The sequence below is a fragment of the Girardinichthys multiradiatus genome, chromosome 10, assembly GCF_021462225.1.
Source record: "Girardinichthys multiradiatus isolate DD_20200921_A chromosome 10, DD_fGirMul_XY1, whole genome shotgun sequence".
NCBI lineage: Eukaryota > Metazoa > Chordata > Actinopteri > Cyprinodontiformes > Goodeidae > Girardinichthys > Girardinichthys multiradiatus.
The window spans coordinates 19,595,940-19,615,466 of record NC_061803.1 but is presented as its reverse complement, the minus strand read 5'-3'; the positions used below and the strand labels follow the sequence as shown (position 1 = coordinate 19,615,466).

The following is a 19,527-nucleotide window of genomic DNA, read 5'->3' as shown; positions in this document are numbered from 1 at the left end:
AAAATGTGTAGGAAGCCACAATTTTACTATATATCAATCTCAGTTAATCTGGGTAATGTATTTTCTGCTTAAATTGATAAAATGAATAAAAACCTTAAAATTCTTCTAACCACTAAAAAGCATTTTTTAAAACTAACCACAGGGGAAGCACTTAAAAAAATTTAAGCCATTTATCTTGTTACGGTTCAAAATTTTTCCACACGGGGGAGACATGAACCTTTCACAAAACACTTTTTAGATTAGAGCAAAGCAAATTTAAGAAATACCTAAATATTTCCTGATTAGAAAAGTGTTACTCAAATCTGGAGCACTTTCTCTGAGACACACAGTGAAAAGAAACGTCAGACTTAAAAGAGAGTGGGAGTGGAGAGAAGAGGAGATACCTCACGCTGTAGCTCTTCAGTTGTTTATCATCTCCATTCCAACCATGGATTCATCACCACAAGATTTACTCTGAGGGCCTGAAAAGGACGCAGGGCGGAGAAGGGAGACAGACGGAGGAGGGAAAAAAGCAGGAAACCCTGGCTGAAGTAAGGAAAAAGCAGCTGTTAGAAGGAGGAGAACAAACAGCAAGGAAAGGTAGGGGATAGCAGGAGTGAGGCGCCCCTTTTTTCCACGCAACACAAGAAGAGAAAAGGAAAAAGAAGGAGAGGGACGATAAAAGTGAGGGACAGAGGGAGAATAGCAGTCCTGACATGGGGTTTTGTGCTTTTCTTCTCATCTGTCTATCCCAGGCTGAGCTGGGGAGGGTCTGGGCCCAAGAGTATAAAGGTAAGCCAATTTTAACCGACGTCCTGTAAAAACAGACAGTCCACTGCTGCAGAAAACAGTTTTAAAAAATCTCTGTAAGTGAAAACAAATAGCTGAACACACAAGCTCAGGCAACAGGGATATTTAAAAGAACCTTTTGGACTTTTCTTTTCGCATAATTTACTCGTGTTTATTTGTTGAGTGTTAACAGGTCCCATATATTTGCAATCAGTTGTCCAAGATAAGCTGTCTGTAAAATTAGATTTTAAGACAGGACATTGCTCCAAAAACTCAAATTTAAAAATAAAGTGTGGTGTTGAAGGAAATCTACGGTTTTAGAGAATAAATGTTTAACCAGTAACCTGAGAACCTGAGGTACACTGTAAAGGAAGGAAACTTGGTAAGAGCGGCAGCTGAGCTGAGGATTATATTTATCTGCAAAGTAATCACTGTTTTATGTTAACTTCATGGCAAATTTGTCACCCGTTCTAAGCATTATATTTTATGCTCCTCTCTCTTCTTGTCAGTGAGAGTGTCAGTAGGAGTGTGGATGTGCATATATGTATTTCTGTTCTCCTTAGAGATTTTTATTTTTAGCCAGCCCCCATTCCTCCGTTGCCGTTTCTTCTCTGACAATCAGTGGTGCTCCAGTTTTTCTGGCCTCTCCTGTGGTCCCAGTTTCTCTGATCAAGGGCCCAGCTCTGCAGAGGACAATTCAATGCACAGAGACAAATCCTTCCATATACACAAAACCCTGAAAAAGTTTTCATATCCCTTAAAAGTAGTTTACAGGAATAGATGATACATAGTTTTCAACATTACAAATCAAAATCTGAACAGTGTAGCATACATTTCAATTAAGACGACATTGGTTGATGCTTTGTTGAACAACCTTTTGGTGCGGTTTCAGCTGGAGGTCCTATGAGGTATATCTTTGCAAGCTTTGCACATATAGAGACTGAAATTTGCGATGATTCTTTGCAAAATACCTCAACCTCAGCTAGATTAGGTGGTGTACATCTCTGAAGAGCAGCTTTGAAGTCTAACCACATACAGGTCCTTCTCAAAATATTAGCATATTGTGATAAAGTTCATTATTTTCCATAATGTCATGATGAAAATTTAACATTCATATATTTTAGATTCATTGCACACTAACTGAAATATTTCAGGTCTTTTATTGTCTTAATACAAATGATTTTGGCATACAGCTCATGAAAACCCAAAATTCCTATCTCACAAAATTAGCATATTTCATCTGACCACTAAAAGAAAAGTGTTTTTAATACAAAAAACGTCAACCTTCAAATAATTATGTACAGTTATGCACTCAATACTTGGTCGGGAATCCTTTGGCAGAAATGACTGCTTCAATGCGGCGTGGCATGGAGGCAATCAGCCTGTGGCACTGCTGAGGTCTTATGGAGGCCCAGGATGCTTCGATAGCGGCCTTTAGCTCATCCAGAGTGTTGGGTCTTGAGTCTCTCAACGTTCTCTTCACAATATCCCACAGATTCTCTATGTGGTTCAGGTCAGGAGAGTTGGCAGGCCAATTGAGCACAGTGATACCATAGTCAGTAAACCATTTACCAGTGGTTTTGGCACTGTGAGCAGGTGCCAGGTCGTGCTGAAAAATGAAATCTTCATCTCCATAAAGCTTTTCAGCAGATGGAAGCATGAAGTGCTCCAAAATCTCCTGATAGCTAGCTGCATTGACCCTGCCCTTGATAAAACACAGTGGACCATCACCAGCAGCTGACACGGCACCCCAGACCATTACTGACTGTGGGTACTTGACACTGGACTTCTGGCATTTTGGCATTTCCTTCTCCCCAGTCTTCCTCCAGACTCTGGCACCTTGATTTCCGAATGACATGCAGAATTTGCTTTCATCCGAAAAAAGTACTTTGGACCACTGAGCAACAGTCCAGTGCTGCTTCTCTGTAGCCCAGGTCAGGCGCTTCTGCCGCTGTTTCTGGTTCAAAAGTGGCTTGACCTGGGGAATACGGCACATGTAGCCCATTTCTTGCACACGCCTGTGCACGGTGGCTCTGGATGATTCTACTCCAGACTCAGTCCACTGCTTCCGCAGGTCCCCCAAGGTCTGGAATCGGCCCTTCTCCACAATCTTCCTCAGGGTCCGGTCACCTCTTCTCGTTGTGTAGCGTTTTCTGCCACACTTTTTCCTTCCCACAGACTTCCCACTGAGGTGCCTTGATACAGCACTCTGGGAACAGCCTATTTGTTCAGAAATTTCTTTCTGTGTCTTACCCTCTTGCTTGAGGGTGTCAATAGTGGCCTTCTGGACAGCAGTCAGGTCGGCAGTCTTACCCATGATTGGGGTTTTGAGTGATGAACCAGGCTGGGAGTTTTAAAGGCCTCAGGAATCTTTTGCAGGTGTTTAGAGTTAACTCGTTGATTCAGATGATTAGGTTCATAGCTCGTTTAGAGACCCTTTTAATGATATGCTAATTTTGTGAGATAGGAATTTTGGGTTTTCATGAGCTGTATGCCAAAATCATCCGTATTAAGACAATAAAAGACCTGAAATATTTCAGTTAGTGTGCAATGAATCTAAAATATATGAATGATAAATGTTCATCATGACATTGTGGAAAATAATGAACTTTATCACAATATGCTAATATTTTGAGAAGGACCTGTATTCCCAATTAGATTTTGGCCTGAACTTTGACTTGGTCAATTTTAACATGTGAATATGATTTGATCTGAACCATTTAGTTGTAGCTTTGGCTTTATGTTAAGGATTGCTATCATGCCTGAAGTCTCAAATAAGTTTTTTGGCAGCCTTCAACATTGTTTCCTCCATGATTTTCCTGGATTTAGCTCCATCTATCTTTTCATGAGCTCTGACCAGCTTCCCTGTACCTACTAAAGAAAAGCATCCTCATAGCATGATACATCCACCACAGTGTCTAATAGTTGTTAACAGATTTCCCCACCATAGTTGGGGGTCACTCCAGCTCCTCCAGAATTACCATGGGCCTCTTGGCTGCTTTTATGATTAATCTTCTTGTCTTGGTAGATTTGCAGTGGTGCCATATTGGTTCTATCTTCAGATGACTGATTGAAAAGAGATATTAAGAGCTTAGGATGATGTTTTATAACTTTTTTTATTTTTCAATTTGTATTATTTTAACAAGTCCTGTCACTGTTTCAGGCATACCACATGGAGCAGATGGTTGCCTACATATGCCAGGGCAGTTTTACTCTACCAAAAGGATAGCTCAAGACAGTAACCTAATTGTGTGATTAACCTTATTAACTCCAGATGTAATCCAGCATCAAAGTAGGCAGGTCATGTTGGTTATAGTAGCCTGTGTTTGTATGACCTTCAACTGTTTTGAGTAATCATGTGTGTGCATTAGTAGGTGGGGGAGCATATGTGTAGAAATAGGTATGTTTGTCTTAAGTGGGTGTGAGAGTGTGGGTTTGATACCTGAAAGTTTTAATTGTGTGGCGAGAGTGGTAGAACGCCTGCAATCCTCAGCACCTAAGAGCAGCAAAGGCAGGTAGACCCGGCTCAGGAAGGCCATAACAGTCCCATGCAGCCAGAGATACAGCATCATCCCAGAGCAGCCATATGCCCAGAACAGTAGGAGGTCACCACCAATACAAAAGGGGTTACAGTACCATGACCAAAGAAGCACAGAGATAGACATAGGGCACCAAGCCCCCTCGGCCCAGCCACGTCGCCACCCCCGGCCTTGCAGGCCAAGCCCAACAGCCAGTTCCCCTGCCTGCCCAGGGCCCACACTAACCCCCCAGCAAAGGGGGAAACCAGACGGGGTCTCAGCAGTCTGGGATGTAGCTAGAGAACCCACGCAGACAACACCACACCAAGGTGGGCAGCCCGCAGCTGGGTCCCCCTATGGCACCATCAGAGACCTCCAGGCCATTCACACACCCCTAGTCCCCACCGAACCAGCACAGGCTCTGTGGCTGGAGTCATGGGACCACATCAGGCCCCCCCTGAGCACACCCTCCCCCCTCTGGGGGATGATGTTTTATAACCTTAATTTTCGTTAAGCTTCTCTGCAACTTTCACCCTAACATGTCTGCTGTGTTCCTTGGTCTTCATGATGACATTTGTTCACTAATGTTCTCTTACAAACCTCTGAGGACTTCATAAAAGAGCTGGGCTATCACTGATATTAAAGTATATACACAGGCAGACTTTTATTAATTAGGTGACATCTGTTGGCTGTTCTGGGTATCAGAGGCAAGGGATTTGAATACATATACAAGCCATACTTTTCAGATGTTTGTATAAAATTTTGAAAATGGGGCAACATTTTGTTTTCAGTTCACAGTTATGCACTACATTGTCACATAAAATCCTGAAATAAATACACTGAAGTTTGTTGTGACATGAAAAACTTTAAACCAATATGAATACTTTAGCAGACACAGTGAAACAAACTGAAATCTATCACGGTCATTTTGTTCAAAACTGATTTGACCCACATACAGAAGAACACTCAGAAGCACAGCTGAATTAATGAACGGTGTTTTATTTACAAAGTGATACTGGAACGTGAACGGTAGAATTGCCAACTGCATGGAAAGAGGGGAAGGAGAACTGGTGGACACAAGAACTATAATCTTGAGGAATAAACGAGAAGTATGTATGTTAATAGTAGAACGGCTTACTAAGTGAGTGAAGTCAGGTCGCCAGGGGCAGAGTCAGAACCCAGGTGTTGGAGCGGAGAAAATCCAGATGGTTTACTTGAGCTGTAGAGCGAGTTCTGGTGAGTTCAGGAGTTAATTCAATGTTCAGGTACTTGTGTTGGCAGGTGGACAAGGTACGCCTCTGCCTTGGTTCAGGAGACGGAGGATAACAGGAAGCTCTCAGCATGGTACTTGGAAACAAAATCCAAACGAAATCCACCAAACATAGGTAATCTTGATCACCCAGAAGCTTGTGGAACTGAAGTCAAAGTTCAAAGAAGAATGATCAGAAGGTTCAGGTTTCTGCCTGCGAAGGAACATAAACAACATCAGCTTAGTGACAAAGAACAAAGCATAGCTTAGAAGTGGCTGAGCTTGTTACCACTGAAGGCAAACACTCTGGCATTGAAGTGCTGGCAGCCTCCTGCTTAAATACTCCTCCAATGCAATCAGCAGATTAGTCGCACCTGTCACCCAGCACACCTGAGAAACTCCAGCACCTTTTGGAAACTGAAAACAAAGTGCAGACAAAAACATAAACACACACAGAAACCAAAACCCAGACACATACATCATCTAGCCATCAGTCACACCTATGTAGATATTTAGAATTTTTGTCCCTTAGTTTGACATGCTGATAACTGAAGGTGGACTAGCTCCTCACTACGTTGCTAATAGGTAATCAATTGCAATTAACTATAATTTTAGTTATTTGATTACCATGATTGATTTTGTTTTGGACCACAGTTCAAGCTAAATGTGTTTTACAAAGCATTTAATTCTCTAGCAGGGTTACAGAAAAGTGATAGCAAAACCAGACTGAACCATCAAGACAGCCTGCACATCTGTAATTGATCAACGGTAAAAATGCAACAAAGAAAGGTTCAGCAGAGGGCAACTCTATGCACAAGTATTGAGCAGATTTTCTCATTTTATTTATACTGGTTGGTCTTCTGATTGTAGTGATTCAGCTGAAACCATCTGATTTTTTACCATGCCCTCTAAACTACATCCATTTTATACATTCACACCTATACAACATTCTGTGTTTCAATTGAGATCCTGTTTGTGAGATCAAATCTGAACTTTATTTTAAAAAGTTGTAAAAATCACAAGAGGATAGAAAATGTTGTGCCTCACTGCTTCTGGCTAACCTCTAACATGTGCATTGCAACATGCTGTAGTGTTAAAACAACAATAATTTATTACAGTGAGCAAATAATTCTAGCATGATACTTTTTGCACATCAGCAATAATCATTATGAACCCCCCAGGCTGCCAGGAATGCTATTTGATTTGCAGGCGACACAAATCAGAAAAAAGAAAAAAGCAGCATGCTAAAGTTCACCATCTATGAGGCTCTATCTATCCATATTAACCTAATTGTATGACGGTCTATTAGTAATTTGTTGTGACTTTAAGTTAAGAAATAAACTGCATATAAAAATACATGTCTTGTACTAATTTTTACTGTTACACAAATGTGTGGCTGGAAACCCTGGTTAATCTGCTTGTAACAAAATGCTGGCTTTCCACCTTGTGCTCCTGTGACCATGACCTCAGTGGTTTGACAGATCAAGGATTCCTATTGCTTGCAGTGCTTTCCACATTTATTGGCACCCCTGGTAAAGAGGTGTTAGAAAGCCTTAAAATAAACTTTTACGACAGTAATCTCCTACTGAATAATTTACAAACACCCAACAATGGGGGGCATTTATTCATTATTAAAATGATTTCAATTTTCACCTGTTATTTTAATGGGAGAAATGAGGCAACAGACAAACATATTCTTGAAGTTAATGAATTGTAGGAAAAAGTGGAACGACTCCTTTCCAGTCAAGAGTTAGTTTTTGCCTGCATCAGCAGAGTTCAAGCATTTTGGCGTCTTGTTCCACAAGTAATGTTAGGATGGAGTAGGAGATGGATAGATGGGTTGAGGCCTCGTCTTCCGTAATGCAGACGTTACTCTGATCTGTGAAGCTCATGATTGACAGATCTGACTTAGGTCAAAATCTTGCCAATGGTGATGGGATGTGGATAATGACCAAAGTTGCTGAAATGAACTTAGAGGGGCAGGGCTCTGGCTTAGAAATAGTGAGGAGCCTTGTCACCCAGGAGTAGCTCAGAGTTGAGCCATTTCTCTCCATCAGAACGAGTCAGTAGAGGTGGCTCAGTTATCTGATCCGGAGGCCTCTTTGGCCCCTCAGTTTGAAGATTTCCCGGGCCACAGAAAGCCTTTTTTCAGGCCAGAACGGATAAACTGGAGAAGATATAAGCTGGAGAATATTGTTGGGGAGAGGGATGTCTGGATTTCCCTCATGGACCTTTCATCCCTATGTCCCAATCTCTGATAAAAGGAGGATGGATGGATGGATGGATGGATGGATGGATAAAAGGTTTGATAAGGGCCACAAATTAAATAGCAGTTATCAAAATACCATCTGTTTAATCTTTAAATATCTGGTGTTGAAAAATATGTTTTACTCAAGTTTGTTGTTAAAACTATCTTCTACATGTAAAAATAAATAGCATGATTATTCTAAAAAAGCATATATACTTATCCATAACTGTTCCAAGCCCATCTGCAAAGTGGAATCACAGCCTTATCATTAAACATTGGTGATAATTTCCGATTGTGAAAAAACAGTTCAGGGTATGACAGGTCGTTTAAATCAGAGGGCTTCTAAACTCTAAGCTTGATAGATTTGCATATTTAAATTATTAATTTTTCTTTTTGGTTCCTTATCACTCCGGTTTCTAAAGATTCTAAAGAGTTTCTAAAGATAAGGTGCCAAATAGCTTCCTCCTACATCGTAAGTTCTAATCTGATTTCAAAACTGATCACCATTTAAAATCAAAATGATAAACAAAATTACCCTTATAGGCTGTGCTAAAACAGCAGTATTATGTTTTGCAATGTATAATGTGTAGGTAATTCATTATACTCTGATTCGTAACAGTTAAAAAGTTGAAAAAAATCCTTTCAACAAGACTCTTGACTTTGTAATGGGGCTATTACTCACTCTCAATATATAAACAAAGTGTGGACAATGGAAAATAATGTTTTTGTCTCTGGAGCAAAGACACAGGCACTTTCGTTTTCTTTTGCTAGTTCTGAAGATAATTGACTTTTGCCTTCCAAGTGCATTCCTTTATTCCCTGTACTCTCACTTGAATGTGTTGTGAATTTACTGATAAAAGATTAATTTCAGAGGGAATAGATTTTGTTTTAGGACCTCGTCCAGTTGAACAGACTGAAAGGCCATTAGCTTTTGTGTCAGATTAGGAACATGAATCTGTTTGTTTGGTCTTTTTCAACTGCAGTCTAGTTTTCATATACTGCTTTAAAATAACACTCAGTCACTTTATTAGGTATCTTGATAGGATCAGGTTGAACCCCTTTTGCATTAAGACCTGCATTAATTTCTTCATTGCATGGATTCAACAAGACATCAGAAACATTTCTCAGAGATTTTGGTCCATATTCACATGATGTCATCACAGAGTTCCTGCCGTTTTATTAGCTGCACATCCAAGATTCAAGCCTCCTACTTTACCACTTTCCAAAAGTTCTCTGTTGGACAGAGATATGGTGTCCATGGAGGTCACTGGAGTACATTGAACTCATCTCCATTTTCAAGGAAGCAATTAGAGATTATCTTAACCTTGTAACATGGCGCACTATCCAGCTGGAAGTAGCCACCAGAAGATAGGTACACTGTGGTCAAAAATTGAGGAACATGGTCAGCAACAATATTCAGGTTTAATGTAAGGTTCAAACACTGCCAAACTGGCACCAAGGGTGTAAAGTGTGCCAAGAAAATATCCCAGACACCAGTATATAGCTACCACCAGCCTGAACTGCTGATGCAAGCCAGGATGGATGTGTTTTAATGTTAAACCAAATTCTGACCCTCCTATCCAAATGCTGCAGCTGAAATCAGGGCCAGCAACATCTTTTCAATCAGTTCTTGTCTATTTTGATGATCTTGTATGAATTCCAGCCTCAGTTTTCTGTTCTTAGCTAAACTGAGTAGCATTTGGTGTGGTCTTCTGCTGCTGTAACCCATCTGTTTCAAGGTTCGACGTGTTGCGCTTCCAGAGGTTGTATTCTGCATACCCTAGTTTTAACAATGGGTCATTTGAGCTACTGTTAACTTCCTGTCATCTATAATTAGTCTGTCATTGTGTCCTCTGACCAGTGATATTTACAAGGCATTTTTGTCCAATCACTGGAAATGTTCCCTTTTTTTGGACAATTACCTTTAAACAAACAAAAACGGCTCTGTGGGAATGTCCTTGAAGATTATCAGGTTCTGAAATATTCAGTCCAGCACTAATGACCATGCTATTTTCAAAGTCACTTAAGACATCTTTCTTTCCAGTTATTTATCTCAGTTTGATTGACATTTTATTGGCTAATTGTTCACACGCACAACTGTACAGGTGTACTCACCAGTGAGTATAAGGTCTAAAAGTTGCTTTGATTGTTTTTTTTTTTAAATCAAGTTATTTATTGAAAGCATTCTAAAAAAAAAGAAACAGTGTACACAGCTTCTGGAAAAAACCAGAGAAGAAAATCCAAAATGAATAATCACAATCTGCACATTTACAGCTTGCTGTATATGGCTGAACATGCTGTGTCCCACTTTGATACATCTCCCAACACCCACAACCTTTGTAAGTCGGTTGCTGCATTGCAGACACATCTGAGGAGGCTGATAAAATGGACACCATTACCACGCAGATGACTCAAAATAGCTAATGCATATTTGTAATCTCACCATATAAACCTGCAGGATTAGAGCTTTGATTTCCAGTTAGGTCAGCACTCCTGGTACACAAAGATATGTTTGAAATAAAAAAGGAAGATTCTGGCATTGTGCAGCTATAGAAGCATAAATCTACACCACCCTGGCTGTTTTGACTGCTCTGATTTTAGATTCAAGAAATAAAATTATTTGTATATGTAGTAGCAGAAACATCAGAGCATACATTTACAATGCAGCTATTTGCAAGTTACCTGCAGAATTGTTCCATGTGTCATCTGAATTAGTAGACTTGTGGGATTTAATTCAGTTGCACCAGAATGTTTTAATAAGTTTCACCGGTTTGCACATTCTCCATGCACATGTGTCTGCCAGACCTCAAGCTAAAGTCTTATCAAGTCAAGTCAAAGCGGGGTTCTCTCTTGGTCTTTTTGTAGATTTTTTTTGATAGAAGTTGCACCAGGCCATTAGACAGAGTTGGAGATATTTCAAAGCAGAAAATAAGTTCAGCACTTGAAAAGTTTAGAAAGCCACGTAAAGTGACCCATTAAGCGAAAGAGCTGCTAAGATAGGGGTATTAGAAGATACTCCAATGCAGTCCTTTGAAAGAAAGTGACACCTATACAGTAAGAAGCAATTTATCGTGCTTGATCCACCACTTTCAGTGTGCCTTCTCTTCAAAGTTCCACTTTATTCTCCCCCCCATGTTGTTTCACACCTCCAATGTTCATCTGTGATGTTGAAGTCTGTCAATCTGACCCAGTTTGGGAGCCTCATGCTCTAAACCTGAAAAAAAGCTTTCACTGCATCATGATCATCCAAAATTCCTCATTAAAGTCCTCTCCCCTGAGTCTTTGATGGCCTCTCTATAATTCATTTTCTTGTCCCATTTTGTCTATTACCATTTAGGCCTGAGCAGCGAAAGTGCTGTGAAGGCATATTGTACTTCGAATGTTTCTTATTATCATTCTCCTGACAAATAAATTGGCTTTTTGGATGCCTAAAGATATATGAAAACTCACTGAACTTCACTGAAAATTGACCCCCTTATGAAATTTTAGGTTGTATTCACACTTGCCACTTTTGGTCTGCTTTAAACGTACCAGAGTTCGTTTCTGTTAGGAGTGTGTTCTGTTTGGGGGATATGTTTGTGTTCACTTACTTTCCAGAGTCAAAGTGGCATGAGCGGAGTTTTTCAATCTACCCACCTGTCCTAGATCCTGCTGATGAGAGCAGCTGGCACTTAAGCTCCTGGAAGTGATCCATTCCTCGCCGGATTATTCAGTGACATTGGTACTGAGTGAGACAGCCAATAATTGATCTTTGAGACCTTCTCGAGTAACCTTGTGATTTTTGTGTTTCCTAAGGACACTTGGTGGAGTTTGGAACTCACCTTTTGCTGGAGCTTAAGGACTTGTGTATGTAGACTCCTCCTGGAAACTCTCACCTGGAAGCCAACAATCCTCCGTCCTGCCACTCTAACTCTCCCTTGGACCTGGAACACAAATGGACTCCAAAACCTGAAACACTTACCTCCTGGATTTCCTTTGCCTCCTCCTCCGAGCTAACCTCCCTCCCAGGAGCCTGTAAGAAAGAAAAAGACACTCTCTTCATTATACTCACATTACTCCTGTGGATGGTCCATTTAACATCTTCCTATTCCTTTGCAGGATGCATCAACTTCCATCATTCACTGTGAATAAACATCACTTTAACTTTTCATCTTGTCTCTGCTTCATTGTTCTGGTTTTGCCTGAACTCAAGTACTCCTCCAGTTAAACCTCAACAGTTTCCGATCTTGGTTTAATTAGTGTAACAAACATGTCTTCTAAACTATGTTTGGAGAGCTGCTGTACAGTAGCACAGCTAAACCCTTATCTGCTGCTAAAGCGACTGCTCTAAGACAGCCTTTCTCCTGATTTCTCTCTCCTCACTGGATAGATCATCACAAAAATCTTCACTTACATTTCCTCGATTTCTGTCATGAAAATCCATTTAACTAATGTGAGTTACAAGCCCCTCCTTGAACCATCACCTTAACGTGGTGGAGGGGTTTGAGTGCTCAAATGATCCTAGAGGCTATGTTGTCTGGGGTCTAAATGCCCCTGGTAGGGTCTCCCATGGCAAACAGGCTCTAGGTGATGGGTCAGACAAAGAATGGTTCAAGAACCCCTCATGAAGAACAAAATATCGAGGCACGTGACGTCGCCCGGTACGGCGGAGCCGGGGTCCCACCCTGGAGCCAGGCCTGGGGTCGGGACTCGTCGGAGAGCGCCTGGTGGCCGGGTTGCTCCTCGCGGGACCCGGCCGGGCCAAGCCCGAATGAGAGACGCGAGGCCATCCCCCAGTGGGCCCACCACCTGCAGGGGGAACCGTGAGGGACCGGTGCAAAGAGGATTGGGTGGCGGACGAAGGTGGCGGACGAAGGTGGCGGACGAAGGTGGAGACCTCAGCGGCCCGATCCCCGGATGCTTAGGCTGGCTCTAGGGACGTGGAATGTCACCTCGCTGGGGGGGAAGGAGCCTGAGCTTGTGCGGGAGGTCGAGAGATATCGACTAGAAATAGTCGGGCTCGCCTCCACGCACGGCGTGGGCTCTGGAACCCATCTCCTTGAGAGGGGTTGGACTCTCTTCTACTCTGGAGTGGCCCACGGGGAGAGGCGGCGGGCTGGTGTGGGTTTGCTTGTTGCCCCCCAGCTCAGCCGTCTCGTCTTGGGGTTTACCCCAGTGGATGAGAGGGTTGTATCCCTGCGCCTTCGGGTTGGGGAGAGGTCTCTGACTATAATTTCAGCCTACGGGCCGAGTGGTAGTGCAGAGTACCCTGCCTTCTTGGCGTCCCTGTCGAGGGTGCTGGATAGTGCCCCTCCCGGGGACTCCATTATTCTGCTGGGGGACTTCAACGCACACGTGGGGAACGACAGTGACACCTTGAGAGGCGTGATCGGGAGGAATGGCCTCCCCGATCTGAATCCGAGTGGTGTTTTGTTATTGGACTTCTGTGCTAGTCACGGATTGTCCATAACGAACACCATGTTCAAACATAAGGGTGTCCATCAGTGCACTTGGCACCAGGACACCCTAGGCAGGAGGTCGATGATCGACTTTGTTGTCGTATCATTAGACCTTCGGCCGCATGTTTTGGACACTCGGGTGAAGAGAGGGGCTGAGCTGTCCACTGATCATCACCTGGTGGTGAGTTGGATCCGCTGGAGGAGGAGAAAGCCAGACAGACTTGGCAGGCCCAAGCGCATAGTGAGGGTCTGCTGGGAACGCCTGGCGGAGCCCTCGGCCAGGGATGTATTCAACTCCCACCTCCGGGAGAGCTTTGACCAGATCCCGGGGGATGTTGGAGACATAGAGTCCGAGTGGACCATGTTCTCTGCATCTATTGTCGATGCTGCTGCCCATAGCTGCGGCCGTAAGGTCTGCGGTGCCTGTCGTGGCGGCAATCCCAGAACCCGGTGGTGGACACCGGCAGTAAGGGATGCTGTTAAGCTGAAGAAGGAGTCCTATCGGCTGTGGTTGGCTTGTGGGACTCCTGAGGCGGCTGACGGGTACCGTGAGGCCAAGCGTGCTGCGGCCCGGGCTGTGGCAGAGGCAAAAACTCGGGCCTGGGAAGAGTTCGGTGAGGCCATGGAGAAGGACTACCGGTTGGCCTTGAAGCGATTCTGGCAAACCGTCCGGCGCCTCAGGAGGGGGAAGCAGTGGGGGCAGGAGACTGCTGACCTCGACTGAGGACATTATCGGGCGGTGGAAGGAGTACTTCGAGGATCTCCTCAATCCTGCCATCACGCATTCCGTGGTGGAAACAGAGGCTGGGGACTCGGGGTTGGACTCTTTCATCACCCAGGCTGAAGTCACCGAGGTGGTTAAAAAGCTCCGCGGTGGCAAGGCTTCGGGGGTGGATGAGATCCACGAGGTCCCTGTACGAGGGGAGCAGGAGTTTGGTCCGCATTGCCGGCACTAAGTCGGACCTGTTCCCAGTGCAGTGGTGCATGTTGGACTCTGGCAGGGCTGCCCTTTGTCGCCGGTCCTGTTCATAACTTTTATGGACAGGATTTCTAGATGCAGCCAAGGGCCGGAGGGGGTCTGGTTTGGGGACCAGTGGATTTCGTCTCTTCTTTTTGCGGATGACGTGGTCCTGCTGGCCCCCTCTAGCCAAGACCTACAGCATGCGCTGTGGCGGTTCGCAGCCGAGTGTGAAGCGGCTGGGATGAGGATCAGCTCCTCCAAGTCCGAGGCCATGGTACTAGACCGGAAAAGGGTGGCTTGTCCTCTTCAGGTTGGAGGGGAGTTCCTGCCTCAAGTGGAGGAGTTTAAGTATCTCGGGGTCTTGTTCACGAGTGAGGGAAGAATGGAGCGGGAGATCGACAGACGGATCGGTGCGGCTGCCAAAAGTAATGGGGGCGCTGTGCCGGTCCATTGTGGTGAAGAGAGAGCTGAGCCGAAAAGCAAAGCTCTCAATTTACTGGTCGGTCTACGTTCCTACCCTCACCTATGGCCATGAACTTTGGGTCATGACCGAAAGAACGAGATCCCGGATACAAGCGGCTGAAATGAGCTTCCTCCGTAGGGTGGCCGGGCACTCCCTTAGAGATAGGGTGAGGAGCTCGGCCATCCGGGAGGGGCTCGGAGTAGAGCCGCTGCTCCTCCACATCGAGAGGAGCCAGTTGAGGTGGCTCGGGCATCTACAGGTCCTTCTCAAAATATTAGCATATTGTGATAAAGTTCATTATTTTCCATAATGTCATGATGAAAATTTAACATTCATATATTTTAGATTCATTGCACACTAACTAAAATATTTCAGGTCTTTTATTGTCTTAATACGGATGATTTTGGCATACAGCTCATGAAAACCTAAAATTCCTATCTCACAAAATTAGCATATCATTAAAAGGGTCTCTAAATGAGCTATGAACCTAATCATCTGAATCAACGAGTTAACTCTAAACACCTGCAAAAGATTCTTGAGGCCTTTAAAACTCCCAGCCTGGTTCATCACTCAAAACCCCAATCATGGGTAAGAATGCCGACCTGACTGCTGTCCAGAAGGCCACTATTGACACCCTCAAGCAAGAGGGTAAGACACAGAAAGAAATTTCTGAACGAATAGGCTGTTCCCAGAGTGCTGTATCAAGGCACCTCAGTGGGAAGTCTGTGGGAAGGAAAAAGTGTGGCAGAAAACGCCGCACAACGAGAAGAGGTGACTTGACCCTGAGTAAGATTGTGGAGAAGGGCCGATTCCAGACCTTGGGGGACCTGCGGAAGCAGTGGACTGAGTCTGGAGTAGAAACATCCAGAGCCACCGTGCACAGGCGTGTGCAGGAAATGGGCTACAGGTTCCGCATTCCCCAGGTCAAGCCACTTTTGAACCAGAAACAGCGGCAGAAGCGCCTGACCTGGGCTACAGAGAAGCAGCACTGGACTGTTGCTCAGTGGTCCAAAGTACTTTTTTCAGATGAAAGCAAATTCTGCATGTCATTCGGAATTCAAGGTGCCAGAGTCTGGAGGAAGACTGGGGAGAAGGAAATGTCGAAATGCCAGAAGTCCAGTGTCAAGTACCCACAGTCAGTGATGGTCTGGGGTGCCGTGTCAGCTGCTGGTGTTGTTCCACTGTGTTTTATCAAGGACAGGGTCAATGCAGCTAGCTATCAGGAGATTTTGGAGCACTTCATGCTTCCATCTGCTGAAAAGCTTTATGGAGATGAAGATTTCATTTTTCAGCACGACCTGGCACCTGCTCACAGTGCCAAAACCACTGGTAAATGGTTTACTGACCATGGTATCACTGTGCTCAATTGGCCTGCCAACTCTCCTGACCTGAACCCCATAGAGAATCTGTGGGATATTGTGAAGAGAACGTTGAGAGACTCAAGACCCAACACTCTGGATGAGCTAAAGGCCGCTATTGAAGCATCCTGGGCCTCCATAAGACCTCAGCAGTGCCACAGGCTGATTGCCTCCATGCCACGCCGCATTGAAGCAGTCATTTCTGCAAAAGGATTCCCGACCAAGTAGTGAGTGCATAACTGTACATGATTATTTGAAGGTTGACGTTTTTTGTATTAAAAACACTTTTCTTTTATTGGTCGGATGAAATATGCTAATTTTGTGAGATAGGAATTTTGGGTTTTCATGAGCTGTATGCCAAAATCATCTGTATTAAGACAATAAAAGACCGGAAATATTTCAGTTAGTGTGCAATGAATCTAAAATATATGAATGTTAAATTTTCATCATGACATTATGGAAAATAATGAACTTTATCACAATATGCTAATATTTTGAGAAGGACCTGTATACCGGATGCCTCCTGGACGCCTTCCTCGGGAGGTGTTCCAGGCACGTCCCACCGGGAGGAGGCCCAGGGGACGGCCCAGGACACGCTGGAGGGACTATGTCTCTCGGCTGGCCTGGGAACGCCTTGGGCTCCCCCTGGAGGAGCTGGAGGAGGTGTCTGGAGAGAGGGACGTCTGGGCGTCTCTGCTGAGTCTGCTGCCCCGGCGACCCGGTCCTGGATAAGCGGAAGACGACAAACGAACGAACGAGTTACAAGCCTGAACATTGTTGAATACCCTGAACTGTGAGGGTTGTAAAACATATTATATATGTCATTTAAATTGCTTGGACATTTCTCTATAATCCTTCCTGAAGAGTGAAACTATTGCCCTTCAGATTGAGAGGCAACAATTGCTCCTCTCAGGTCATTGCTTAAGTCGTTCCACCTCGGCATTAATTTAACACACACCTGTATCATCCAGAACAGCAAACTGCATAAACTCCAAATGTAATGAAGGTGGTCACATTTGCTGATGATCACGTAATTAAATAATTTAATTAGCAGCAGCTGTTACTGTCCCTCTTCAATCCTATGGAAGCAGCAAGGGTCTATTAGACTTCCACACAAAACTTTTCCATTTCGGTAGAATTTATGTTTAACAATGTAGAATCTAATTTTAAAACCTGTAAACAGCAGACCATTTCTAGTAGGTTCTGATAGGTAAAGTCACAAAGATCAATCTGGGCAACCTTTTGCTTTTTTTAGATTCAAATCTAGCTTTTTTAGATGCAAATCTGCAACTTTTTATTCACAAACAGTCTGAAAAGGGTTAAGCACAGAATGTTAGCAAATAATGTAGTATGCATTTTTTAAGTGGTACATACAGGTCTCCCCCAGGGTTCTCAACCTCCAGCTCTCGAGAACCACTGTCCAGAAACTTTGAGAGGCATTCCAGCTTTAACACTTGCCACCGTTCAGATCGTGTTCTGCAGAGGCCTGGTAATGAGCCATTAATTTGTTTCAGGTGTGTTAGAAAAGATGGCTTTAAAAGCTGCAGGACAGAGGCTCTCGAGTACTGCTGCAGACCCTAACCAAAGGAGATTGAACTTTAGACTCATTGTGGTCATAACTTCATTATCCCTCTCAAAATGTACTCTACTGATTTATTAGTAAGAAAGCAGCACAAAAAGAAGTTAAAGTCCATTTAATCATTAAACTTCAGAGGGTATGTAGGAGACATATTAACCCTGATAGATCTGCAGATCTTGAACAGAATCAGTTGGAAATAAATCCAAGTATCCAGCTACAATCTGTTGAGCAGATGTCATGAAAACACAACTATTGCTGGTGGTCAGCAAAAATGGAAATACTCTCCAAATCCATACATAGACAAAATATTTTTTTTAAAATCCGTTTTATCCTTAAAGCTATTGTTTCAACAAAACAAAACACAGAGAATGTGTGAGACTTAAATGAAATCAACATTTTACATTATTAGTTAAAATGAGGAAGTTAAAAATAACCCATTCTTTTTTAAAGATGGAACGATACGTCACTCGGTTTTTTTTTTCTGACCATTTTTACTAGAAAACGTTTAAACGAAGATTTTATTTTTCCTTGGGGAAGTCGGCCCGTAAATGATCCATATTGTGGTATTTAATAAAGAGCAGATGTGATCGCAGGATATGAAAGCCAAACCTGTAATCATTGTGTGTTGATGCAGTTCAGTTATTGTAATCCATGTCTTGTTCTAGATGCATATAGAGAGACTGCTCTGAGGACGGATGGAAACACAGCCAGTTTTCAGCGAACCAGGGGAGACCGGCAGAACCAAGAAAAACACAGAGAAGCCCGCAATGTACAGGCTGACGGAGGAGGAGTTGATATCAGTCCTCTTCCAGACAACATGACCCGTGTAGTGGTGAGATGCTCCTGGCCCTGCCTTTGAACATCCATTTTCTGTCAAATTGTCTGATTTGAAGTTCTGATTTTGGAGTGCTTTTTATGTTTTTTATACTGGGATCATCCTCGATAGGGCTGTGAAAACACAGCAAGAAATTACTAAAATCACTGACCAGTGATGCACCAATCAACTGGCCAGAGATCAGATTATGACAACTTTTGTTTGATTGGCCAATCAAAGTTATAGACTTTCTTCTATAAAGTTTCTTCTTCTTTTCCTTGATTTTGTTTTATACCAAAGTTGTCATAACAAGCCTGATTTTGTCCCCCCAAAAAAATCATAAAATATAGTTTCAGTTGCAGAGAGTAATGTTTGCAGAGAGGAATGTATGTGTGGTGTATCCACACAGACACATTCAATAGTTTAATTGATTTTATTTCTATAAAAATAATGGAAAAAATAAAACAGACAGTTAAATTAGACCCCCACATTAGCTCTGCTGCATACAAATATAGTTTCATGAAAATTGAAAACAGAATAAATAAAAAGAACATTGCCTTATGTGGTGGCTAAATTTAAGTATAATCAAAAAGTATTTTTGAATGGCCATCAATAGGGACCTGTTTAGGCTGATGGTCCCATGTATGCATTATACTATATGTGTAACTTTTAAAATGAGAAGGTGTGATGAAAAGTAAGGTTGCAATTTTTAAGCCTGATCCAAACCATTTACCTTTGGAAAATTTCCCACCATTGGCATTAGAAAAGTGAAACATATTCATAGTTAAAATTTTTAAAAGTGGCTAAAAGGGTCACCAGGATTCTGGTGGGTTAAAAACAAGATGATACCAAAGATAATGATGTAATAATATTGGAGATTTCACACATTTCTTAAAACAGTGATCAGCAGATAAGTTCTACTTTAATTTGAAAGTTAAAGCTTCAGTCAAAAATCTTGAAGCCGTTATTCAATGTCTACTTCATTCAATCTGTGCATGTCTGATGAGTTTTAATTGTGGTCTAATGTGCCAGACTCATCTTTCACCCAAATCAGCCTCTGTAACATTCAATCCAAATAAAATACACAGTCCATTTTTCTTCCCTCTCGCTTCATTTCAAATTGAAAACAGA

At 43.0% G+C, this 19,527-nt stretch overlaps 1 protein-coding gene and 1 long non-coding RNA gene across 3 annotated transcripts in view; both read left to right on the top strand.

Annotated features, from left to right (window-relative positions):
- The first annotated feature begins 318 nt into the window (after positions 1–318).
- Positions 319–19,527, top strand: part of plxdc1 (plexin domain containing 1) — a 30,411-nt gene continuing 11,202 nt past the window's right edge. Inside the window, exons 1-2 of one of the 2 annotated variants that reach the window (XM_047376068.1) lie at positions 319–530; positions 18,248–18,414. In XM_047376068.1, the coding sequence (XP_047232024.1) occupies positions 18,400–18,414 (15 nt within the window). In that variant the 5' untranslated portion in view covers positions 319–530; positions 18,248–18,399. Of the gene's footprint in view, positions 772–18,247; positions 18,415–19,527 lie in introns of both variants that reach the window. The other variant, XM_047376067.1, reaches the window with a different exon arrangement.
- Positions 11,041–11,931, top strand: LOC124874634. Its single transcript, XR_007039858.1, has 3 exons — positions 11,041–11,504; positions 11,579–11,797; positions 11,882–11,931. It is a non-coding gene; the product is annotated as an uncharacterized LOC124874634 (long non-coding RNA).